The sequence below is a fragment of the Suricata suricatta genome, chromosome 14, assembly GCF_006229205.1.
Source record: "Suricata suricatta isolate VVHF042 chromosome 14, meerkat_22Aug2017_6uvM2_HiC, whole genome shotgun sequence".
Taxonomy (NCBI): Eukaryota; Metazoa; Chordata; class Mammalia; order Carnivora; family Herpestidae; genus Suricata; species Suricata suricatta.
The window spans coordinates 48,934,199-48,960,871 of NC_043713.1; the positions used below are offsets into that span (position 1 = coordinate 48,934,199).

Here is a 26,673-nt window from a genome sequence, read left to right on the forward strand (position 1 = left end):
AAAAAAAAAAAAAAAGAATCTGGTGCTTGATTGATACCCAGGTCACCCAGGTGCTCCAATTTAAAAAAAATTTTTTTTTTTTTAAGATTTTATTTTTAAGTAATCTTTACACTCAAAGTGGGGCTGGAATTTACAATCCTGAGATAAAGAGTTGCATGCTCTACTGAGCCAGCAAGGCACCCCTAAGCTTGTTATCCTTAAAAACAAAACTGCCAGTTATTTTGCCAGCAAAAAAAATGGGTTTATTTGGGAATAGCTGAGAATTGCAATCCAGGACAAGCACACTACCACAAAACCAGACACAAGTTGGGAGAACAAAGTAGAATACTACTCTTTTACAGAAGAAAGGAGTTGTGAGGGGCTGTTATAAACTAAAAGTTCATTAGAGTAAAGGAGGAGTTGAAAGTATAGTGTCTTCTCATTGGCTAAGCTGTCACTCTCATTGGCTGGGCTGTTGCTGGGAAACAAAGAAAGTTTCATGGTGCTAGGACAGTAAAATAGTATCCACTAGAAAGGTCCATCTCTTCCTGTTGGATCTGCAGTTAACAACTAGTGCTGAGTGTGAGTTCCCCCTGCTGATTCTTCCATCCTAAATGAGGTTTCCTCTTATTTTCACAGGCTGTATGGTTTATATGGTCTCAGTCACACTATTCAAGGCTGCCATTAGAGCACACTAACGGCCATAAGTAATACATAAATAAATGAGTATGGCTGTGTGCCAATATAACTGTCAATGCCAACAGGCAGAAGGCTGGATCTGGCCCATGGCCATAGTTTGCAACCCTTGTTCTAACAGGATACTTGAAATAATTTTGTGCATAGTAAAGACAACATATTTGGCAAAAATTCATCAATTTGTGTTGATATTACTATGTAAAAAAAAAAAAAAATCAGACCCCAAGGCTGTAATTACTAATTTTTAAATCCCTAAGTCATTTATAAACAACTCCACAAAATCAGTGGTTTAAATACTAATTTACAATTTAGCTTCTGCATTACATTATAAAATAGGTATAAAAACCCAAGAGGTAAAATTATATAATAAAAAGTATGCTGGACAAGAGTCAAATTTTGCCTCTGCCATTAGCTGTAAAACATTGAGTTTTCAGTAGTATGTGATTGGCAACTCACCTTAAGAAAAGTTTTCCATGAAATCTTCTCATAGCATTGCACAGGGTTCCTGAAGTAATCCTGAAGTGACCAGAATTTTCGATACAGGTTGTAATCAATTGGAATGGAGCTAATGAAATAAATGTTATATTAAATAAATCATTTAAAAATTTTTTAGAAATATCTAAGTGCTCCTAACTTTTCTTAAGTCATAAACCCCTTTAAGAAGTTGATGATAGCTAAGCCCTTTTGCCCAGAAAGTGCACGTTCATACTTTACATATATAACTTTTATAAACAATTTCAGGGGATTCTTAGACCCTAACAGACCCAATTGCAGTAGCAGAATGCCTGAATTTTGGCCCAATAAATGATTATTCAGAATTAAAGACTATGTTTCCTAACCTCTCTTGCAGCTAGGTGTGGCCATGTGGTTAATTTCTAGCTATTTGGGAATAGAAGTCATATGTGCAATTTTTGGGCCATGTTTTTACCACTTTCCTATTTCTCTTTCTGCTGGCCATAATGCAGACATGACGATGAGTCCCATGGACTATAGGGAAAAAAGCAAACACCAAGATATGGTGGGACAAGAAGTTAGGAGGAACACAGGGCCCTAGACAACTTCCCTGAGAAGTGACATTCTCCCAGCTCTCTACTGCCTGTCTCCAGACTTTTACATAAGAAAGAAATCAACTTCCATGTTGTTTACACTAATGTCACCTCGAACCTATGCTAAAAGACATGGCATCAGACAAGTACATATCAACTCAGTATCACAAAAGTAGGCCTTTTGTTTTTAGTAGTCTTATTATGGCATTACTAATTCAACCTGTAATTTGTTACAAATCTGCAGTGTCAATACACATTATTTTAATTTTTAAATTTATAAAAATCATTATAATTTTAAAAACTAAACATTTCAGACTTTTTATCTAAGGATTTTTGTTTTGTAACAAAATCCTCTATATCATTCAAAACAGCCATTGTATAATGTAAAAATTGCTTGAGATAATAACTATTTCATATCCTCAAATATCCTCACAAATTTTCAACATCACCTTTGTAAAATAAATTTTGTTTCTAAACACAGTTGTGTACTAACTACCTTATGTTTCTAAACACAGTTGTGTACTACCTTACTCCATTCTTTCTATATACACCTTAATAAACTGAACCTATGGATTATAGTTAGTATTTTCTCTTAAGCTTCATGGTGATACAAACTTTCCAAGGAAGATTGTGATTTTATGTGGAGAACAGGAAGGGGGGCTTAGTGATCCACAAAGTACAATGATATTAAAAGTCTTGCATTCTCTATTCTGGCCATTAATAGGAAGTAAGTTAATCTTTCGCTCTTCGTCTTTGAGATGGATATATTCAAAATTACTTGTTCAATGACAAGGGAGTAAAAGGGACAATATTATAATGTCATTTTAAAGGATTATGGTGAAATAAAAATGAGCATAGTTTTTATTATGTACTTTAAGAAGTTTTTTGGGGGGGTGGAGGGTAATACTTAAAAGACTGAAAAATTTCTTACTTCCTCTGTATATAAGGTTAAAGTAGAAAAGTAAAAAATAATTAGCTACTGTAAAAATCAGATTTCTACAAAAATGTCTGAAAAGGCATTAGTTTTCTAAGAATGAAAGAAGGGAAAAGTATTTTATGAAAACATATGAAAGCACATTTGATGAAGATTCTCACCATAGTACTCTAATCATATGATTAAGATTACAAACTACAAGTCAGTATCATAAAATACTTATCTAAATAATTTCATTAAATTTATACCTATTGGCACATCAATTAAAACAACCACATACATTAACAGATCACTTATCTTACATTCACACTTCTGACAACTCTGGAACAAAGCTGTGAACTTGGAAATAATTGAAAAAGCCCTTGGTCTGCAAGGAAACAGCAGTCACATAGTGCATGCACTTCATTTACAAAAGAGGCTTGAAGTTACATTTGAATTATGCTTAGCCAGATTACAATGGCTTTGAATTATGTGTAAGGGTTAATAATTTAGCAAGCTAGCTAATTTTGATACAAGAATACTAACTTGGTAGAGCGACTACTAGTACTTAAAATATTTGGATCTTGGGCACCTGGGTGGCTCAGTTGGTGAGCATCTGACTTCAGCTCAGGTCATGATCTCCTGGTTCATGAGTTTGAGCCCTGTGTCAGGCTCCGTGTTGACAGCTCAGAGCCTGGAGCCTACTTCAGATTCTGTGTCTCCCTCTTTCTCTGCCCCTCCCCTGCTTGTGCTCTCACTTTCTCTCTCTCTCTCAAAAACAAATAAAGACATTTAAAAAAATTAGAATCTGCATTTAAATAAAATTAAATAAAATATAGATCTTGCTTCAAATCAATAATGAAGAATACTGACAACTTTTAATTGACCTAAATTCAGCTCCTGCCAAAAGTTTTATCAAGAACTAGCAGTGTTCAAAAGAATCTAATAAGCATGTTAACTTTCACTCTTTCTACATTCTTTCCTAGTAACAACTCTGAAAACAGGACAACAATGATCTGAATATCAACTGACACTGTTTTCTATAACTGAAGCAATTTTATTCATTTACAAGATAAGTCTGGGTTTTCTACAGATTAAGTTTTTAAAAAAGCCACAGAAGGAACATTTTCCAAAATGTGCAATTAAGTTGTAAAAAGGAAAAGCTATATATAAAATTATTTACACTCATGAAATAATCTTATAACTAGTTAATAAAGGTTTTTGAAACAAAACTGCTTTTGAAGTTTTATATAGTTTTATATATGGTTATATGCACACACACGTTACTCAGTTACCACATATAAGAATATAATAAACACCTCTTGAAGTGTAAGCACAAGGGAAGTTTGCTCTTAAGAAATGGGAGACTACATCTAATCAGAGAATGGGAAGTAGGTAACCATCATATGTTTTATTGTTTCAGTTGCCAGAAACCTCACATCTTAATTTAATGCTTGATACCAATAACAAACTTATTCCAAGTTGCTTATTATAATCTCCTACGTGTAAAAACTTCTGATCTCTTTTTTATATTTAGTTGGCCTGGTATTTATTTGAGGTGCCTCATAGAAGAAATTTTACAGTAGTATTAATATATGACTACTAAGACATTTTTACAGTTGTGGCACTAAAATTGAAAAAAATCCTCTACTCTGAAAGTTCCATTCCATGCTCCCCCTCTCCTTTCCTTCATGGCTAAACTTGAAAGAGCAGTCTATACTCAATGTCACCATTTCCTTACCTCCCTTTCATGTTTTGACCCACTGCAATTTGCCTTCTTAACGTTACCATTCCATAGATACTTTTGGATTCTATATTTATCCACACAAAGCAAATGTAACTACTTATTATGTATGCAAACCATAACAAATTAGAGGTGAGAGTTACTATCTAAAACAGAATGTTCTGTACCCATTTTAACCAAGATGTTCTGTAACTTAACATATTTTTTAAATGTTGAACTGATGATTTTATAGAATGTTACACTGACATTTTAATACAAAAATTTTTATTGGTGTATTTAGCCACATTTGAAATGAACTTCATACTGGAGATATATGGGTAATGTGTTCCTTTATATTACAGTGCCTAAGACAATCTGGTGAAACAGTTGGTCACAAAGTTAATTCCCTCAACAACCTCTTCCTCCATTCAAAAAATAGTGAAGGGGACTAAAAGGTAGAGACTTATTTTAAAATAAGTCACTGGGATATAAAGTATATCATAGGGAATATAGTCAACAATATTGTAATAACTTTGTATGGTTGACAGAGGATAGCTAGATTTATCCTGGTGATCACTTCATAATGTATATAAACGTTGAATCACTATGTATACACCTGAAACTAATGTAATATTGTATGTCAACTACATGTCAATAAAGAAAAAAAGGGTTAGAATGTAAAATTGTGACAGACTGAGAGGCAGCTGAGTGCTGAATCCTATTTAAGTGATCTTCTTGTATCTGGGACTACTTCATCAACATAACCAAAGGGGATACAGGCTGAGTTTAACTAGACAAAACTACACTGGATGGTTTGTCTTTGGGGGCCCTTTTTATATTTCAAATTACAAAATTACATGTCCATGAACAAATAGGTTTCTAAAAAACCCCCCCCAAACACAACTATAGCTAATAATAAATACTGAACAAACACTGTTCTAAGTTTTCCATATATCACTACAGATAACATCAATAAGTATGACAACAAGGATAACTACTGTGTATTTTTAAATATAATTTATTGTCAAATTGGTTTCCTCACTACTGTGTATCTTAATAGACCATGCCCAAGCAGCATGTTCTTTAATACTCTCAATGACCAGGTAGGTGGCATTGCTACATTTTAAAGACACTGAAACTGAGACGCAGGAAGTTAAGTATCTTCCTTAAGGTTACATGAATAAGTTTGGAATTAAGCCTGGAGCCATACTACTTTCAATGCTTCTTTGGAGATTCATGTTTGAATCTGAAATCTGGGATGCCAGGAATATGTCTCCCTGTGTGGATATTGGAAAGTCTTCTTGATCTTCTGGAAATTTAATGGCAATTGATGATATCTTTTGTCACTAAAGACACTTGGAAATTAGTTTTCCTTCATACTTTCCTTTTCTCTTCCTCATTGCTTCTAAACAGCATTAGAAGAAATAATTTGGAAATAAGGTTAAGAGTTAGCACATGAGATAAGAAACAAGAGATGGAACAGGAAGGGGAGAAGAGAAAAATGTTTCTTATTCCTCCTACTTCACTAAAAAGTTAGGCCATTATCCACAGGCCCTATCCATAGGTCCACAAAGTTAAATGGAAGGAAAAAGAGAGGAGTGCCTCAATTGCCCACTGTTGACTTTCCAAATTTTAGACATATGCATAATGTAGGCCATGTAAATAATGAACATCTACATGCAATTTAGAAACCAACTAAAATAGCCTATTAGTGATTTAAAATTTATAACTTTAAGTTATATACATAAAAATTACAAATAAATCTATTTATTTGGAAAGCAGGATTTCCTTCCTTATCTATATCTTGATGGAAGCTACTGAATATAAACACGGTTCTAAGCACTTTCCATTGATCACTATACATAATATCAATAAGTATGGTAATCAACAGGATAACGACTGAGTATCTTAATAGATCACGTCCAAGCAGCATCTCCTTTAATCTCTCAATGAGCAGGCAGGTGGCATTACTACATTTTGAAGACACTAACTGTGTCTTAGTACGTAGTCATTAAGGTGTTAGCTTTGTAAACCACGAAATCTGAACTCTGAAAACTCACCAAGTTGTTGGAGCTTCATCATCTCCCATTTCACCTTCTTCTACATCCATTCCTTCTTCTCTATCCTCAGTATGCTAAATTTAAAAACAAGTATAGCCTGTCATGAAGCAGTTGGCAGACAGAAGGCAAATGCTGGAATAACATCATTCCCACAATGCTAAACAAACACTGTTAGAAGTCTAGTTGCACTTCTGTCTAGACCTACAGTTAATCTTTAAGGCAACAGGAATTCTATGTGACAGGAATCTGAGAACTCAAAAGCAGTCTGACCACGATATAAGATTGTTATGAAGATACAGTAAAGTTTTAAAACAGTATTTCTCCACACATAGTCTATAGATTCTCTCTGGGAATAAAGGGTTTATGGCTAAATACATTTTAGAAATATATATAATGACCTTTTAGAGAACTGAGAAGACCATTAGTATATTAAGGACTCTGAGAATCAGAGTAAATAACTCAAAATGTATTTAAGTAGTTTTTGTCCCCAACTTTAATTTGACCACAGAAATCTTCCCCCAACTACACAGAGACCTCTTATTATTGGGGGAATACATTAGGGTATGCTGAGTGCCTAGCTCTATACTGAGAAATTCAAAGTAACAAGTTTACAGGAAATAGTTCAAGAAGTACTGAAAGATAAATGTGAAGGGGAGAGACAATATTTTGAAAAATCTTAAGTCAACATCACTTCCAAATTGATAATACTTACCTTTTAAGGAACAAATTAATTATATAAGGTAATCTAATTTACAGTGAGATACTAGTTTTATCTAATTACTATTTTTTAAGTTTTATATACCTTGTTCCTAAATGAAGAATAGGTACTGACTGTCCAGAAATTTGCCAGAAATTTGGACTGTCTTCCAGACATATCATAAATAATCTTAAAACGGGTGCCTGGATGGTTCAGTCTTTTAAACAGCTGACTCTTAGTTTCAGCTCAGGTCATGATCTCATGGTTCGTGAATTTGAGCCCCACATTGCGCTCTGCACTGACAGCATGGAGCCTGCTTGGGATTCTCTCCCTCCCCCTCTCTCTGGCCCACCCCGCTCATATTCTGTCTCTCAAAAATAAAATTTTTTTAAAAGCTAAAAAAAACCCTTTAAAAATAAAGTTGATTATACCTGATGTCTTTTAAAAAAATCAGTGGGCAAATGATGGATTATTTAACAAATGATTCTGATTTATTTGGAAAAAACACAATTATAACCCAACTTATTCCATACTCTAACATTCATGCTGGATTAAAGATTTAAAATGAAAAATTAAATCATAAAAACATCAAAGAAAACAAAGGAACTTATATAATCTGTAGAGTAGAAAAGCCTTTAGCATTGACAAAAGGCCAGAAACAATAAAACAAAAGACCAACAAATATTAATATTGTATACAAAAGCTATGCACAGCAAAGGCACCATAAATAAAGTTATAAAGCAGTTAACAGAAAAAAAATCAACAAAATGATAGGCAATGAATTAGCAATATTCGATATGAGTAGACCTATACATCAGTAAGAAAATGACGTTTCAACAGTAAAATGGGCAAATGGCATGGATAGGTAATTCTCTTCCTCACTGCTTCTAATTGGCACAGAAGAAAAATAAACAATAAACAGTAAGTCTCTCAACTTCGTTAATAACCATGGTAATGTACGTTAAAACAAAGATGATTTACTTTTTAGGTATATTATCAATTAACCAAAGATTTTTAAAAATTGGTAATGCCCAGGGTTGGTGTGTAGCTGTGGGTAGGCAGCATTCTCTATGTGTCACTGGTGATAGTATAAATGGGTACAACCTTTCAGAGAAGCAACTGAGTGCAGCTATCAAAATTTGATATATGCATATATTTTGACACAGCCATTTCACTTATTGTAATTTATCCCTAAAGAGAGACCTGCATAATTTAGCAATGATATATACAAATCTATTGATTGTATAACACTGTTAATAATTTTCCGCTATTAGAAACTTTCTCAATACCCATTGACAGCATTGTAATATATATCCACTTGAAAAACTTATCATGAACCATTAAAACAGACACAGACCCAAATGTACTAATGCAGAAATGCATCCATTTTATACTGTTAAGAGAAAATGAATTTCAGAACAGTATTATCATATGATCTTATATTTGGAATACAACCACACACACACACTAAGTGCTATAAGTACAGACAGAGAATGCCAAGAGTGGTTATCTGTGGGCCTTGGATTATGGGGTGGCCATAGTTTCTATTTTAAATATTTCTATTTTGTTTGCATTTTTTACACAGAATACACATTATTTCTATAAATTAGAAATAAGGACCTAAAAAAATCTTGGTGACTTAGAAGACCCATTCATAGGACTTATCTTAGTAACAAATTTATAAACACGTTTTTTAAATTTCGTATCAGCCTCACCTTCTGACCCAGGGTGCTTTCCTGCTCATTGGTATTGAAAACAGTGACATTTTCCAGATTAAATTGACTCTGCAAGTTAAGACCTATTAAAGAAAAAAAAAAGATTTTCAAAGCAAATCCACCAAACACCTAAACATGTTTAAGAACTTGTTTAAGACTTGTTGTCACATAACCAAAACATACAAAATGAGAAATCCATAATTAATGGATAATACCACACTTGTTTTTCAAATCCTTCCTAAAATTCATTAAAAAAAAATTTTTTTTTTTACTGTTTTTATTTTAGAGAAAGAGAGACAGCATGAGCAGGAGAGGGTCAGAGAGAAAGGGAGATAAAGAATCTGAAGCAGGCTCCAGGCTCTGAGCACAGAGCCTGAAGCAGGGCTCGAACCCACAAACCGTGAGATCATGACCTGAGTCAAAGCTGGGTGCGTCACCAACTGAGCCACCTAGGCACCCCTATTTTGCCTTCTTTCTGCCTTCAAAATTACCAACTGGAATGATTTCAGTTGAACTTTGGGGCTTGGCCACTAACTCCCTCTATAAACCTTCTGTTCATCACTGTTACACTATTGACTTCTGCTGTTAGTCTCGATTTTACTTCCTCAAAGAGCTTCTCTTTCAGCATGTGTTCCAAACCTGCCAGCACAGTCACTCATTGTCACCACCTAATTTCCACTCTCTTCTTAGCATTTAACACTATCTGTGACTGAGCCACCTAGGCGCCCCTAAAATTCATTTTTTAAGGTGCCTTTAGAGTATCCAAAATTCTATGTATAACAAATATAGTTGTCCTTGTTATTACTGAAAAATCTAGAATTTTACAGAGTACAGTATGTAGTAATCTATAACTTTACTATAGCACAAATTATATTAAACAAAAAGTGAGAGTGTATAACAATATACATAGTAAATATGCTTAAGTTAATGAGAGCCAGGTTTCTCACTGTCAAAGAAAAAAACCTATAAATAAGACGGAATACTGGTGCTGGATTAAACTCAGAAGTATCCGTATGATCTCATGGTTTTTGTTGTTGATCATTTAAAAATACATACATAGGTACATACAGAAGTAAACATAGATGTATATGCATATAGATCTTTCCTAGGTCTATCCACCAAGAGAACTCAGAAGAAGTAATACTTCTAGCATATCTAGGGCCCAGATCTTGGCTTCTAAATACCATTCTTAAATAAAAGGAATAAGGCTCTTTGGAGAAGTGGGTGATTCTAGGATTGGGGTAGGGAAAATGCAAGATGAACCCTATTTCCTCATATCAGGAAAACATGAAAGAGCTCCCTCCAACGGGGAAAACCAGAACAAGATGAGTAAGAAACTATCCTACAGGATTATAATCCAGACAATAAAACATCCACAAATTCACACTGAAACAGATGATTGCATTAATAATAAGGGAGTCAACTCTTCCACATGGAAGCATCCCAAGTAATACATGTAAAAGGCATAAAAGAAATAGAAAACTACCACCAGGACAACCTAAAAATCATTGCTATAAGCAAATTCACTGATGAATACTAAGATTACCTTTCACTGGGTAAAGGTCTAAGGAGAACGAGAGTTATGTGCACAGCCTCAAAGAATTTCTCTACAGATATTAATTACAAAGGTAAAAACAGTAACTTAGCAACAAAACAATACAGTGGACCAAGGATACCACCACCAGTAACAGTACATATCAACATCATGTTGAAATGATGCACTACGAAGGGCACAGCACCAGTTGTGGTCTTCCCCTAAATCCATATCCTCAACCAAATTACGAAAAATTAAGACAAACTTAAATTGAAGGACATTCTGCAAAATACCTGATCAGTACACTTCAAAAGTATCAAAGTCATGAAAAAAATAAGCAAATAAATAAGAACTGTCACTGACTGGGGAGAGTAAAGCAATGTAGCAACTAAATGCAACATGGGATCCTAGGTTGGGTACTTGAACGGAAAAAAGAAAAAGTGATAAAAATCGGTAAAATCCAAATAAAGTCTATGTTAAATATGCTGTACTAATGCTGATTTTTGGTAACTGTATTTGTAATCATGTGAAAGGCTATCATTAGGTGAAGGTTATTAGTCAGGTACTCTCTCCGTTATCTTTGCAACTCTTCAAGTCTCAAGTTATTTTAGTACAAAAGCAAAAGTGAAAAAAATTTTGCTAGATCAAGTCATTAAGCTAGTGAATGAATCTGGTTGGCCATTTGGCACTGACTACTTAAAATACATTTGTCTATTCTCTATTTTTATTCAATTATAGCACAGGCCATAATTCTTAATAAATCCGTAATTTCAGTCATACTTCACTACAAGCTAAATTACATGTTAAACTAACTTTTTGAAGGTCTTGGGATATACTCGAGTGAATGTCAAGCATCTAAAATGTTTAAAATAGAGCCTATGAGAAAATATCTCCAAATGCCAACCTCCCTTATGTCAGAGTGGATTAATTATAAATAGCTTCTTTCCTTCATTTTCCAAATTTTCTGAAAAAGGATATTTTTATAATTTAGAAATAAATTTAAAAACAAAATTTATTAAATGATGTATAGTGTTTAAAGCTGTATATTAGCAATATATTATTAGTCTTTCAACCTGTCAATAAGAGGAAGAAAAGAATGGGTTTTCTATGTCTTGCCAATTTAGTAATGCTGTACCTTGAAAGAGAGGTCTAAAATGTTCTTTAAAAAATGATGGAATCTACAAGTAGATAAAAGGGATTAAGAGTATGCTTATCTTGGGGGCCTGGGTGGCTTAGTCGGTTAAGTGTCTCCTGACATTGGTTCAGGTCATGATCTCATGGTTTGTGAGTCTGCTTGGGATTCTCCCCCCCCCCCCCCACTAGCATGTCCTCTCTCTCAAAATAAATAAACATTTGAAAAAATTAATAAAAGAAAGAGTATGCTTATCTTGATGAGCACTGAGTAACACAGAGAATTACTGAATCATTATGTCATATACTTGAAACTAACATAACACTGTATGTTAATTATACTTCAATTATGAAAAAGAAAAAATAGAAAAAAGAATTGCAACAAATAACATCATGTAAATACATTTGAAATTTTAGGTACTTTTATTTTATTTTAGAGAGAAAGGAGAGTGGGAAGAGGGACAGGGGGATTGGCAGGGGGGAGGGCAGAGGGAGAGAGAATCTTAAGGAGGTTTCACACTCAGCAAGGAGTCCAATGTGAGGCTTGATCCCACAACCCAGGGATCATGACCTGAACTGAAATCAAGAGTTGGATGCTCAACAGTCAGATACTCCACTGTCTGAGCCACCTAGGCACCCCAATACATTTGAAATTTTAGATAATACTCACAAATTCCCAGGAAAAAAGAAGTTACCAAAACTGTTTCAAGAAAAAAATGAAAAGTCTGAATGGTCCCAGATCCATTACGTAAATCAATTCCATAGTTTAAAACATTCCCACAAAATTTTATTGTGACTAACTGCTTCCCTTGTAAATTTTACCAAACATTCAAGAAAGAAATAATACACATACACTCCAGCTCTTCCTGCAAAGAAGAAAAATGGGAAAACTTATAATTCATTTTATAAATCTGCTACAAATATCTAATAACATCATTAGAGGGAAGGAAATTTACAGTCCTCTCTCCTTCCTGAACTAAAGGCGCATTATCTCTAAAAAAACTAACATTCCAAATCCATCTATATTTTAAGAGGAGGCCATATTACAACTAAATTTGGTTTATGCAATGTAAAAAAACAAAACAAAACTGATGAGACTGGAGGCTGGAAATAACCAAGAAGGACAAAATTATGGCTGAGAATTGAAACTTTGTTCTTATGTCTTTTATAAATTCCAGCAAAGAAACTACAAATTAGTACTTATGAGGGGGCATACTTCATTTCACAAAAGAGAGCCTTCATTTATCACAGAATTAAATGGCAACTAGGTGTCTGGTACTGTTCTAGGCAGAGAGAACACAGAAGTAAACAATATACACACTGAAAATGACAGTGTTAAATGCTAAGAAGAGAGTGGAAATTAGGTGGTGACAATGAGTGACTGTGCTGGCAGGTTTAGGACACATGCTGAAAGAGAGACTCCTTGAAGAAGTAAAATTGAGACTAACAGCAGAAGTCAATAGTGTAACAGTGATGAACAAAAGGTTTATAGAGGGAGTTAGTGGCCAAGCCCCAAAGTTCAACTGAAATCATTCCAGTTGGTAATTTTGAAGGCAGAAAGAAGGCAAAATAGGGGCGCCTGGGTGGCTCAGTCGGTTAAGCATCTGACTTCGGCTCAGGTCATGATCTCATGGTTCGTGGGTTTGAGCCCCACATCAGGCTCTGTGCTGACAGCTCAGAGCCTGGAGCCTGTCTTTGGATTCTGTGTCTCCCTCTCTCTCTGACCCTCCCCTGCTCATGTGTGCTCTCTCTCTCTCTCAAATATAAATAAAACATTTAAAAAGTTAAAAAAAAAAAAAGAAGGCAAAATGCCAATTCAATGGGCAAAGAATAGTTTTTCAATAGTGCTGGGAGAACTACTTACTAACATATTTGAAAAATGAAACTGGACTCCCACCTCATACAAAAATTAACTCAAAAGAACCACAGAGCTAAATCTCGTATAAGAGAACACAAGAATAAATCTTTGTAACCTTGGGTTAGACAACAATTTCTTACACATGACACCAAGAACACAAGAAACAAAGGAAAAAATTGATATATTAAACTTCACGAAAATATAAAACTTTTGTGTTGTAAACAATACTATCAAGAAAGTAAAAGGAAATCCGCAGAATGGAAGAAAGCATTTGCAGATTACACATCTGATAAGAGTCTAGTGTCTAGAATATAAAGAGAACTCATAAAACTATTTAATTAAAAAGGAAACTCAATTTAAAAAATGGGCAAATAAAATAAATAGCCATTTCTTTAAGGAAGACATATAAATGACTAGTAAGCAAATGAAAAGATGCTTAACATCTAGATAATGCTTAACATCTTCAAAATGACTAGATAGTCATTAGGAAAATGCCAATCAAAACCACAACGAGATACCACTTTATACCTACTCAGATGGCTATTAAAACGAAAAAGACAGAATAGTAAGTGTTAGCGAGAATGTGGAGAAATCAGAACCCATACGCATGGGTGACAGGATTGTAAAATGGTGCAGCAGCTTTACAAAACAGTTTGGTAGTTCAAGAATTTATTTTTTTTTTTAATTAGAAGCCCTGATTTATTTATTTATTTAGTTAGTTAGTTAGTTGATAGAGTGCACAAGTGGGGGAGAGGAGCAGGAGGAGAGAGGGAAAGGGAGAGGGGAGAGTGAGAGAGAGAGAGAGTGTGTGAGTGAGGGAGAGAGGGGAGAGAGGGGAGAGAGAGAGGAGAGAAAGAGAGAATGACTCTTAAGCAGGATCCATGCTCAGTGCAGAGCCCAACATGGGGCTCAATCCCATGACGCTGGGATCATGACCTGAGCTAAAATCAAGAGTCAGACACTCAACCAAGTGAGCCACCCAGGCACCCCTCCTCAAGAAATTAAAAAGTTACCATATGACTTAGCAATTCCATTCTAGGTATATGCCAAAGAGAAATGAAAATATACGTCCAAACAAAAACCTGTAAAGAAAAGTTCACAGCAGCAGTGTTCATACAAAGCAAAAAGCAGAAACAACCCAAATGCCCATCAACTGATGAATGGGTAAACAAAATGTGGTATGTCTATGCTGAAAATATTGTTTGGTTATAAAAAAATGAAATACTGACACATGCTATAACATAGATAAATCTTGAAAATGTTATGTATGCTAAGTTAAAAAAGCTCGTCAATAAACGACCATGTATTTCATTATTCTATTTTTTTAATATTCAGAATAGGAAAATCTGCATAGAAGAAGTAGATTAATGGTTGCTTAGTGCTTGGAAAAAAGGGTAAGAATGATGATGAGTGGGGGTCAGGGTGAAAGTTAAAATACTCAAAATTCAGACTGCAGTGATGGTTGCACAACTTTGTAAACATGCTACAAAACAGTGGATTGTATAGTTTAAATGGTGAATTGTATAAGTGAATTCACATGTTGAAAGCTAGTAAATAAAAAAAGAAATCTATTAAAAAAGGTAATAGGAAAGTTGAGTTTCCAGTAACAGGTCAATTAATTAGCTAATTAATTCAGATTAACTCTAAAGACAACTAAAGACTTTGATAAATTGCATTAAATCTATAAAAAGTTACAGAGCATAAACCATGTTCACAGCAGTGTTCCAGACAATCAAGCGCAAAAAACAGTAAAGAGTTGACAAGAAAGTAAGGAATATGTGGCAAACATCCAGAAGACAAATAAGATAAGCAACACATCATCAATATTTAAAGCCACTTTTGTCTTGAGGACATTTGCCAAACAAGAGAATCAGTTGTAAAACTGACCTATTCTTTTCATTGCTTCCCAAAGCTAGAATCATAAAAGCAAATCAGGGTGCAAAAAAGGTGGGGAATCTAATAAATCCCACCCCAACTATCTTCAAGGCTGGGAATCTATAGCAATAATACCCTCAGGTTAAAATAAACCAAACTACAGACCAGAGCTAAGTCTTCTCAATGATCTAAGGAACTACAGGCCTTAACCTGGGCTGGATTAAGGTACTCCTGCACCGGGGGTAGCCTCCTTCTAAAGGCTTCTGGCAGAAGCAATGAAAACTCTATCTGGAGAAAACTATCTATTCTAGGTCTCAAAATCCCCCAATATCTCCTCAAGTATAACACCCAATATTAACCAGATACCAATACTATCAGATAAGAAATCCTGAGAAAGAGTAGAAATAAACTCACAAAGACTTAAGGTACTACAATGATCAGACACAGACTATAAAATAGTAATACTTATCCTGGTTAAAAAACTAAAGAACAAGTTTGAAAATATGAGCAGGGAATAAGAACAAGAAACTAGAAAGTGACATAGCAGACTTAAAGACCTTCAACAAATGAAAAATAAAATACGGTACAATGAAAACAATAACAAATTAAAGACTCATTTAGTAGCTGATCATTCAGAGCTGAAGAAACAAATAGTGAACCGGAAAACCATTCTGAAGAAATTATTCAGAATATGATAGAGAAAAATAGATAAAAATATAGAAAGAATAAGAGACAGAGGATACAGTGACAAGATCTAACAATGATCACTGGAGTTCCAGAAAGAAAAGAAAGAGACATACACAATATTTGATGGTTAATAATTTTACAACTGGATGAAAGACAGTAATCCACAGATTTAAGATTCCCACAGATCCCAAGCATCATAAATAAAAAGAGATCCATAATAAGACACATCAGAGTAAAACTGAAAAGCAAAACCTAAAAACAAAGAAAAAAAATCTTAAGAGCAAAAACAGGAAAAAAAATCTAGATTATCTTTCTAGACTTTCTTCAAAGAAGTCAGACTGACATTTGTGTTGTCTAAAGAACATAGAAGATAGAAGGTGAAGTAGATTATCTCCCACAAGATGAAATCCTATATCTATTGCTAACCTAGAATCTTTTATCTACTTTATTCTTCAAGAATAAAGATTTCCAGACAAAATACAGACCTGCACTAAAGAAAAGTTTAACAGGGAAATTTTCCAGATAGAAAAACAGAAATACAAGCAGTAAATACAATGGTAATCTAAATTAATCTTGATCACAGTAAGTAGGAAATAAAAAATAACAACACAGATCTATCATGACAAAAAAGAAAACACACAGAAATCACTGCCAACGTATAATATTGATCTCTCTATATGCAGGCATTGTCATAAGTTCTTCACATATTTTAATTCATTTAATCCTCACAACAACATATGAAGTAGGTGGTATAACAGTCTGATATTAAGGAATGGAAGACTGAAGGAAAGAAGTATTAAAATCTGGAACATTTGAACAGATTGTGAAGGGCTCTGGAGAATTAGTTCTGCTTCATTTCTGGATTTTCCCAGTAGTAACATAAGTATTTGATTTAGAATAAGTAGAGTATACTTTTATGCACTTTTCTATATGAGTGCTGTATTTAACAATAAAAAATGGTAAAAGATATGAAAACATAATTGTGTCTAAACAGTAGTGACTGAGGGAGAAAATGGAAGTGGAAAAATTAGCATGCATTATAAATGAAATACAGATATGATAATTCATATCTCCATATGTGATTCACTGCACATTTTTATGATTAATAAGCTTGTAATTTAAAGAGAATCAGTTGTCAAATTACTACACTGTACCTGTGAAACTAATATGAACTATGTCAACTATACTAAAAAAAAAATCAGTGACTTTAAGGGTTACCTATATTATGCATCAGGAACAGTATAAATATCAGTAAAAGAAAATAAAGTGACAATTTCCTATTCAACTTTTCAGAACCATTTTTCTTATTATCATCACAACAGCTTCTAATTCATTAAAATCTGAAAAAGATTTTCCTCGAAACATTTATTTAATGCATAAAGCTTACCTGATTTCTCAGATAAAGGGAAAAGCCTGGCCAAAAAGAGTTGAATTCGTCCACAGAAGACTGTATTCTGGGATTTTGATAATCTTCTTAGGAGATCTAACAATATATGGAAATGAAGGTTATAGGAGATCATTCTATGTTTACTATAACTATACCTAAATTTATTAACTAGCCTGTCAAGAGTATTTTCCTAAAGCAGCAGTCCTCAAAACTGGGGTAGAAACTATTGTCATAAAAAAAGCACTAAAAAAAATTAGGAATAAAATGAGTTTAGCATAGGCAAGATAAACTTCACTAAAATTTTTTTGGTCTTAAGTTTATCTCCAAGACAGGAACAGTTTAATTTAAAGTAAATGACCAGGAGTACCTGCGTGGCTCAGTTGGTTAAGTGTCTGACTTTGGCTCAGGTCATGATCTCACGGTTTGTGAGTTCGAGCCCCACATCAGGCTCTGTGCTGACAGCTCGGAGCCTGAAGCCTGCTTCAGATTTCTTGTCTCCCTCTCTCTCTGCCCCTCCCCTGCTCATACTCTGTCTCTCTCAAAAATATATAAACATTAAAAAAATAAAGTGAATGATCACTTTTAGTAAATCAGTCTGTTATAATAAAAATAATGGCACTAATCTATTTTTTAAAATTTTATCACTTGTGTTTAATTCAATCACCTATTTCTCTAAGCTACATTTATGTTTTAAAATATGACCATTTACTAATCAATTACTTACCATTGCACATACGTAGCAGATAATTTTTCCCAGCAGAATAGAATGTATTCTGAAATTAAGACACAAATTATTACTTCTGTTCAAAAGTTGCTGCACACTCGATTGATAGTCATTGGAAGTAAGATATTAAAGAACCACTAACGTGCACTGAGTTTACTATGCCACTTTCACTCCCCCACCCCACAAACAACATTTTCAGTGAAATAAAGATATTTTCACATACATAACAAAACATGTTACTGAGTAACTGTTTTAAACATGGAAAGTGTCCATTTTCAAGTTAATTGTTACTATTCAAATTTTGTGACTTAAACTTTTTCTTCACACATGACTTTTACTTGGCTCCCCAAGTAAGACAGTATAATTCTCTCATAAGGAAAAACTGTTTGGGAGTCAGCAATATTAAAACATGAGCAAAAAATATATATATCCTCTGAACTCTGGATTTACAGAAACATAATGTCAGCAGAAAAAGAAACTAAGGCACTTACTGATTTCCAAGTAGCAACATTTTTTTCCACAAAAGTGAATATTGTGTCACATTGATCCAAAGGAAGACAATCCAAAACATCTCCCAATAATACAAAAGGTGTAGATGCAGTACAAATACCTTCAAGTGGAGCACAAGCCAATTTAAAGGTTTAAAAAACTGTACAGTAAAATAGCCAATGCAAAATAATTCTGAAGAATATCCTAACAGTATACTGTCACCACTAACAAATTTTTAAAAGACAAGACATGGAACCAACCTAAAAGTCCCCAAAATGGGACATACTTAAGTAATTTTTGGTATGTGTACTCAATAATAATGATGATAATAATTCTTGATAACACTTCTAGAGCATTTACTATATGTCAGGCACACTAAGTAAGTACACTATGTATACTAACACATTTAATCCTTATAACCCTATGAGGTAGATAATATTACCTCCAGTTTATAGAATGGAAAATCTGAGATACAGAGAAGTTAAATAACTTGCCCAAGGCCATAGAGCCAGTAAGTGGTAGAGCTGGGATACGAACCCAGGCAGTCTGGCTCCACAGTCTGTTTTCTTCACCACTAAGCTATTCAAAAGAATATAATGCAGCCAATTAAAAACGATGGTTATGACGACTAACTTGGAAAATGCTTATGATATAATGCTAAGTGAAAAAGGAAGGATTTAAAACTGTACGTATATTATGGTTACAATAATAAAAGTTTTTAAAAAGACTAGAGAAACTAAAAACATATACCAAAATGAATGGTAGTTTTTAAAAGCAGAGGAATTATTAGTAGCGTTTTCCCTTTTGCTCATTTCCAAATGTTCCATAATGTTGCTAAATATTGTTCTGATTTGAAAAGATTACCTTCAAAAAGGATAATAAAAAAAAGTTTGATACTGACATCAACTATTATTAAACATTTAAAATAAAAGCATTGTTTGAAGGGAAAAGACGGTATAGTAAAATTCAATGTTATTTAAGTACAGCAATACATTTAAAAACTTTTTAAAGAAAAGGTCACTTGGACTAGCTAAAAATACTTTAATCTTGCTGTTCATTCCTCCTTCTCTTTTAAGGAAACATGTACTCGTACTTGTTAAGTGTTTTTAAAAAGTAGTCATTTAAAAATATCTAGGGAGCACTGTAAGCCCAAAACACTGCAATTGATACAGTATGTTCAGAAAAAGAATGTTTTATTTCCAGCTCTACTCCACACTGGCATGACCGCATCGACAACGTGATGTGAGGGATGTTGCCAAGAACCAGTGGGTGGTATAAGGCAGCAGAGTTCAACTCAAGACAAGGGAAACCTGACAAAACTAAGAGAAATCCAATTAGTAAGCTCTATCAATGGGCATGGAGGCTGGATGACCCCCTGCCGGTGGTGTCACAGAGGGGAGCAGGAGAGGCCAGAGATGGACCAGACAACCAGAGAACTGCCGAAGTGCCTTACTGTGTAAGATCCCGAGAAACAATATGCTCTGTACACCCACGAGATTCGAGAGGCATATTCCCTGCCCGTAGTTGCAGTACATTTAATTACAGAACTTAAGATTACCTAGATTGCACTGCTGAAGATTTTAATTCAGTAAAAATAAGGTGAGGCCTTGAAATCTCACTCAAAAAGAGAGATTCACTGGTGATTCTGATGAACTGCGCTAGAGCGTGACCCCCCAGAACTTTCATAACCTGTGTCCCAGCCTCTGCACCACATCTTTGCTTCACCTTAACCTTGGCCAGATTCCCCCTCCTCAGTCCCCAAACACCTTGCTATGTTGATACTTCCATGGTTTTGTTTACAGTGCTTTTTCTCTGCGTAGTCTTCCTTTTCTCTCCTGCGGCAAATTCTTGCTCCATCTTTCAAAACATGTCAAATATCCATGAACCTTAGAAACTCCTGATACCTTTGAACAAGCCAGCCCATTCATGCTTCTGAAGCACACTATAAATGAATTATGGCATTTATCATATATTGTTTATTTTCATGTAGACTATGAGCTTTTTAAGGGCAGGCATTTTTGTCTGTTTTCATCAGTAAAGTGTCTGACAAGAAATAGAAGCTCAAAAAATACCTGCTGAGTTGAATTTAACGAAACATATTTATGGACAATTTGAAAACATGTCACATAAAGAAGAATAATCTCTATCAAGAAGGACTTTTTCCCTTCTAATTAAAATTTTTAAAAAATCTAAGATTTTATTTTCAGTGTAACTAAGTTCATAAGTTCTTATCTTTCTCAAATAAAGTTCTAAATATAGACTTTGAATAACTTCAAGTGTTAAAAATATTACTGGTCTACAGAGTTAACACATCAGGTAATCAATGAACTAAAGAGACATTGCTGTTTGACAGAAACACGGCAAGGAACACTTCACTGCAGAACTGATTTAGATATGCTTAATGAATGAATGAATGAATGAATGAACATCTTGTATAAAAGTTTAATGTCGGTTAAGTGACCAACTCTTGATTTCAGCTCAGGTCATGATCCCGCAGTTCATGGGATCGAGTCCCATGTAGCGCTGGGTGCTTAATGCATGAGGCCTGTATGGGATTTTCTCTCTCTCTCACTCTCAAAATAATAAATTAAGAAATATAAATAAAAGGTTAAATGTGTGAAGTCAGAACTTATGAACTATGCTTAAGTTCACAGAATAGCTTGCTGCTACATTAGACCACTTTTACCTTGAATAGTCTAGTTTTTGTAAGAATAGGTATCAAAATAGTATGTGAATAATGCTTTACAGATTAAAAAGCACTTTTCACATAAATTATCTGAGTTAATGAGTACTTTAACTAAATTTGTTAGAGTACTGATGAACTAATTTTTCACTGCTTCTTTCTGCAAATATTTAATGAGCTCCCACTATGTGTTAGACACTGTGTACCTCCTTTTTTAAAATTTTTGTTAATTTTAGGTTTATTCATTTTGAGAGCAAGTCAGGGAAGGGCAGAGAGAGAGGAAGACAGAGAGAATCCCATGGAGGTTCTGCACGGAGCCTGATGTGGGGCTCGAACTCATGAAATAAGAGATCATGACCTGATCCAAAACCAAGAGTTGGATGCTTAACTGACTGAGCCACACAGGCACCTTGACACTGTGTACTTCCGAATTGTCTTTTTCAGTCTTGAAACTATCCCCCACTGTCACTGCCCCATCTTAACAGTCCCCTCCCTACTTTTCCTGCTGGCAGTCTCTCCCAATCCAAGTCTTCCACCATAGCTCCTTGTTAGCATGGTATACAAAGCCCTTCACAAATGAGCCTAAGCTACCTCTGCTGCTTCTCTCCTCACCATTGTCATTATCCTCTCACCCCTCTGCTCTACACAATTCTTTAGCCAGGCTGAACTTGGCCTTTACACAGCTGTGTCTTCCTTTCCCTTTGTGCCTGACAAATCAATCATCCCTCACATCGCAGCTCCTGTTACAGCTTCACTTCTTAGACCCTCTTTATTCCTTTAGAGTTTAGTGAATCACTTCAACCATACTTCATTTCTACTTCACAGTAATTATACCACAGTAAGAAATTTATACATGTTTCCTCCATTAGCCACTAGGGATATATTTCCTGTATCACTGAATGTTTCAGTCCTAGCTCAGTACCAGGCACATAGTAGATGCTCAATAAATATTTACTGAATGAACGAAACAACCAGAGAACAAAGGAAGTGCCAACATGTGTGCTGCATACTAGAGACGAGAAGTGTGAGCTAATTTCATTGGGATAACTTCTTGGCAAAGGTGGTAGGCAGAATTTGAAAAATGAACAAAATCAAAGAGATGAGAAGTATGAGGAGAATAAGTTTTAAATAAAGCATGTCAAGTCCATCATTACTTAAAGAAACACCAAAATAGTACTTACCTTCAGTTACTCCCCCAATAGCAAGAGAAATAATAGCTAAAACGTTTTCACATGATGAGTGATTTATCTACCAACAGAGGAGAAAACAATTTAATTTAGGGGCCAGAGTCCAGGCTAGTTTGATCATAATAAACACATATTTTCTGACATGAAATTACCAGAAATATAAGATAAACATATTTCTTACATAAAATTATTTTCTAAGATGAAAATACAAAAAATGAAAAAGAGTAATAGAATCACTGATTGTCAAAGTAGATCAAATAAATAACAACCAGGCGATTCACTTAAACTACAACGGTCTTAGGAAATGGTTACATTAGCATGACTACAGCAACAAGCTAATCAAATACAGAAGCAGAGGCCATAACTCAATCAATGGCACAGGGCAAAGACTGAGCCAGGGTAATTGTACTGGTGCATCAGCATGTCTGAGAGTTTTAATAGAAGGGAAGTAGTGCTTAGGTTCAGTAACCTGAAGTTCTAATCATAGAAACTAGCATTTTTTGAGTGCTCATTAAGTGCTGTTTTCTACAACAGCCTTGAAAGAATATTATTTCCCCTCTTACAAATGGAATTGAGCCTCAGTAAAGCAAAGTAACTTGTCCAATGCCTTACAACGTGTAAGTGACTAGGTCTGAAGAAGAGAAAAACAATGAGTTTTGACACAGAATTGTTCAAAAGAAAGGGACACTGTAATACACTACATTAGAAAAGAATCCAGCTTCTTAGGACACAATCTTAACTTAGTCAAGAATAAACTGCTGAAAGTTTTCCTTTCCTTTCCTGCGGGTGCCACTAATGGTAAATGAATTCATTTTTCATGTTTAGGTTAAATTTCTCTACTAAAGTTGGATAGGCTCTAGTTATTTTTGTATGCTTACTGATGAGGATGCCACAGGAAAATAAGGGCATGGAATCCCGGTTCTCATGCTCGACATTCTTGGACAGACCTTTCATGTTACTAAAGGATGTGGCAGATGTTTATAGAACAAAGTAAGAGGGCCCACCGACAAATTCTAGTGCTTGCTCAGGAACGCCTCATATCAACTTTTCTTATATTCACTTGGAGAGAGATCATTTGTTAAACCAAACCCTTAAATTGCACTTGTGCTGTCAAAATCCTCAACAATTACATAATCCCTATATTGTGAGCAAATCAGCTTTCAAAAAGTAGTAAGTTCACTATGGAAAAAATAATCTTAAATATCCATTCTGAGATAAAAGCCATTTCAAAAATAACATTAATTTATCAGCAAAATTTTAACAATAAAGAAAAACATACTTACAATTTCTTCTTCTAGAACACCTCTGAAAGCTTGGTCAAGGGTACATTTTTTTTCATTTTCACTATAAAAAACAAAAGACACTGGCATTTTTTTAAACAGCTCAAGGTAAGTTTAAAAATCCCGGCAAGTGATATTTCATGGTTATCAATGCCTTACCTGCCAGGTAATTGGCTGAAGGTATTCAACAACGGCTTGATATTTTTGTTGTTCAAAGCTTCTCTGGTAGACTTCTAGAAAAATAAAAATAGCATAGAAGTGGAAAGATTTTTGCTTATTATTATTCATCAATAGTGCGTCTAACTGGGAACGCTTATTCTTGGAAAAAATTACCTATTAGTCACTCCATCAGTAATTATTTTTTTAAGTTTATTTGTTTTTGAGAGAGAGCGTGAGCATCCCAAGTATGCTGCATGCACATGAGATCTTGATCTGAGCCAAAATCAAGATTCGGATGCCCAACTGACTGAGCCACCCAGGTCCCTCTCCATTAGTAATTCTTATTAAGTGCCACTTAATGATACAGACTCTAATCACTTTAAACTTGACAACAGCTTCCCAACTAGACTTTCTCATTCCAGGATTTCCCACCTACCATTACTTTAAATATCACATACATGAGATTATTTTGCATTTGTTTGTTTGGCTCTTTATTTATAGGCTTTTGTTTTAAAATTTCACAATCCCCTCTCAAGTCCTTGATATTATCTCCCTGAACTTATCCAGTCTTACTTCCGACTACAGCCTAACATGTACTCTCCACTAAGGGCTAGCCATTTTTTCATTACTTTCTCTCAAGCTCCCTCTAATATATTCATTCATGTTGTTCTTCCCACCTGCTCATGCAAATTCTATCCTTTCTTCAAGACCTGTTGGGAGCTATCTGCACTCACCAGTTGACTGAAAAATTCCTGGTGAGGTTACGGCAAGTTTGCACAGTCTCTTGTTACCAGGCAGTGAGCTGAATTAATGGCAGTCATTTGTGGTTTTACCCATTTAACCAAGGTTCCTTTTAATCTGTACACAGATTCACGTTATATAGTAAAGTTGTTCCCTCACATCGAAACTGCCTCTCTTCCCAAATTCCCAATTCCACAATTTTCCCCTTGTTTAAAAACCTTCAAACGCTTATACATCTCCGAACTCAGCCTTTCTTCATTGGGCACATTCACTCTGTGAAAACTCACATACACTTGAAAAGTTATCTCTTTACGTCCAGGAGTTAGATTTACACTGGAAATATCCATTCCTGACTCTGCCAAGAGTAGACTGTGTTATCTTGGGCAGATCTCCTTATCTCTTTGTGCTTCAATTGCCTCACCTGTTAAATAAGGGGACAGTTGTAGATGCTTATTACTAACAGCAGCAGTGGCATCACCTGGGAACTTGTTAGAAACGCAGAATTTCAGGCTCCATTCCAGACCGACTGAACCAGAGTCTACATTTAACAAGATCTCCAAGTGATCCCTCACTGAACCTTCAGAAGCACTGGACCAGATGATCTCCAATTAATTGGTCCCTTCTGGACTAATGATATTGTATATCTCTAACAGTTACTCTCAGCAGAATTTCAGAGCCACTGGGATTACAGCAAAATACACAGAAAGAAAACGATTCTCAAGACATAAACAAGACATAGCCTGGTTAAGAAATAAACCCTCACTGTATGGGAAAAAACCTGCACACAAGAACACTGACTACAAAGAATATTTTCTTTCATAGAATTTTTATTCTTGTGTCACTATAACTAGGCAAGCACAGTTAAATATCTCAGTAGTTGAATCATGATTTGAACATTGGCTCAAAAGACAAATGTAGGCAAACAACTTAGGACAGGGTTCTCCATGCCACGATGGGCAACATAAAAAGAATACTGGGTCGGAAATGAGAAACACCAGAGAGGAACATCCACTTAACTCTGGCAGGGGGGTGGTCTCATCTACCAGGTAGATGGTGATCTCATCTACCAGACTCGACGAACTTTGCCTACTTCACAGTGCTAAGAGTTAAATAACCTAACAGGAACGCTCTGTAAGGCGTTTCTCAAATGCTCAAAGTACTCCTCCTCATTGTGTAAGAATAAAAAGACATCTGGCAAGAATTCCCAAGCTGATCTCTGTTTGCCTTTTCCTACTTTGTATCTCCTCGTCGGTCTCTTAGGAGAGATATGGTAGGTTAAAGGGTGGTGAATAAGCTGCCAGAACCTCCCCCCTCGCCCCCCACGCAGTTTAGGAGGCGGGGCGGGAGCTAATTTTCTGCGCTAAAACCACTCCCGCCTTCACCTTTAAGCAATTTTGGAGACACCTGCCCCGCTAAGCGAACACTGCTCAGGAGCTCGACCGCACTGGAGACGGTCTGCGGATGAGCCCTACCGGCAGGGCACAAAGGCGCCCAGAACGTGGGGTTCAGAGACCTGCCTGCAGAAGGACGGAGGCGGACAGCTTAGGACGCACGGAAGAGGCAAGTAACGCGTCTTTCCCATCTCCCAGCCCCCGACGGGGCCGGGAGCCGACACCGCGCCCTACATACCTCCGTCCCCGCTTTACCCCAGAGCAAAATTCCAGTATTTTCAGGGAGAGGAAGAAAAAGATAGAGCAGGGTTAGGGCCGCACTCTCCCACGCTCCACTCACCGTAAACCGCGACCGCGCTTCGGGCAAACTGAAGAGCGGCGGCGTCGGAGACATCTTCTCGGCTGCGCGTGCCAGCCACCGCGCTGCGGCGCTCGCCGATGACGTCAAGCGGGAGTAACGAGATTGCTGCCTCCGTGTTCGCCTAGAGCGGCCTGTGAGCTTAGGGGTGGGTCGGCTGGGCGCGGGAGCTTCCGCGATGACTTGATTTCAGCAGGGCGTAGAAAGGCTGAGTCAGCCACACCATGTCTAGTCCGGATTCTTGGGGACTTGGGGTGACGGTATAGGAGCGGCCTCGCCCTGTAAGCTCGGCGCTCCCGGGCGGGGAATAGGCTTGGACGCGAGCAATTGTGGTTTTCCTGCTTTGGGGAAGCCGGGTGA

The 26,673-nt window shown here is 35.7% G+C and overlaps 1 protein-coding gene across 2 annotated transcripts in view; it reads right to left on the reverse strand.

Moving 5' to 3' along the window:
- THOC1 (THO complex 1) overlaps positions 1 to 26,378 on the reverse strand; it is a 52,884-nt gene extending 26,506 nt beyond the window's left edge. Inside the window, exons 1-11 of one of the 2 annotated variants that reach the window (XM_029922967.1) lie at positions 26,296 to 26,368; positions 24,852 to 24,985; positions 23,824 to 23,897; positions 23,668 to 23,728; positions 22,379 to 22,445; positions 18,517 to 18,635; positions 18,026 to 18,074; positions 17,302 to 17,397; positions 8,830 to 8,912; positions 6,418 to 6,491; positions 1,132 to 1,240 (exon numbers count right to left, since the gene is read on the reverse strand). In XM_029922967.1, the coding sequence (XP_029778827.1) occupies positions 1,132 to 1,240; positions 6,418 to 6,491; positions 8,830 to 8,912; positions 17,302 to 17,397; positions 18,026 to 18,074; positions 18,517 to 18,635; positions 22,379 to 22,445; positions 23,668 to 23,728; positions 23,824 to 23,897; positions 24,852 to 24,911 (792 nt within the window). In that variant the 5' untranslated portion in view covers positions 24,912 to 24,985; positions 26,296 to 26,368. Of the gene's footprint in view, positions 1 to 1,131; positions 1,241 to 6,417; positions 6,492 to 8,829; positions 8,913 to 17,301; positions 17,398 to 18,025; positions 18,075 to 18,516; positions 18,636 to 22,378; positions 22,446 to 23,667; positions 23,729 to 23,823; positions 23,898 to 24,851; positions 24,986 to 26,295 lie in introns of both variants that reach the window. The other variant, XM_029922968.1, reaches the window with a different exon arrangement.
- Between the last annotated feature and the right edge of the window lie 295 nt (positions 26,379 to 26,673).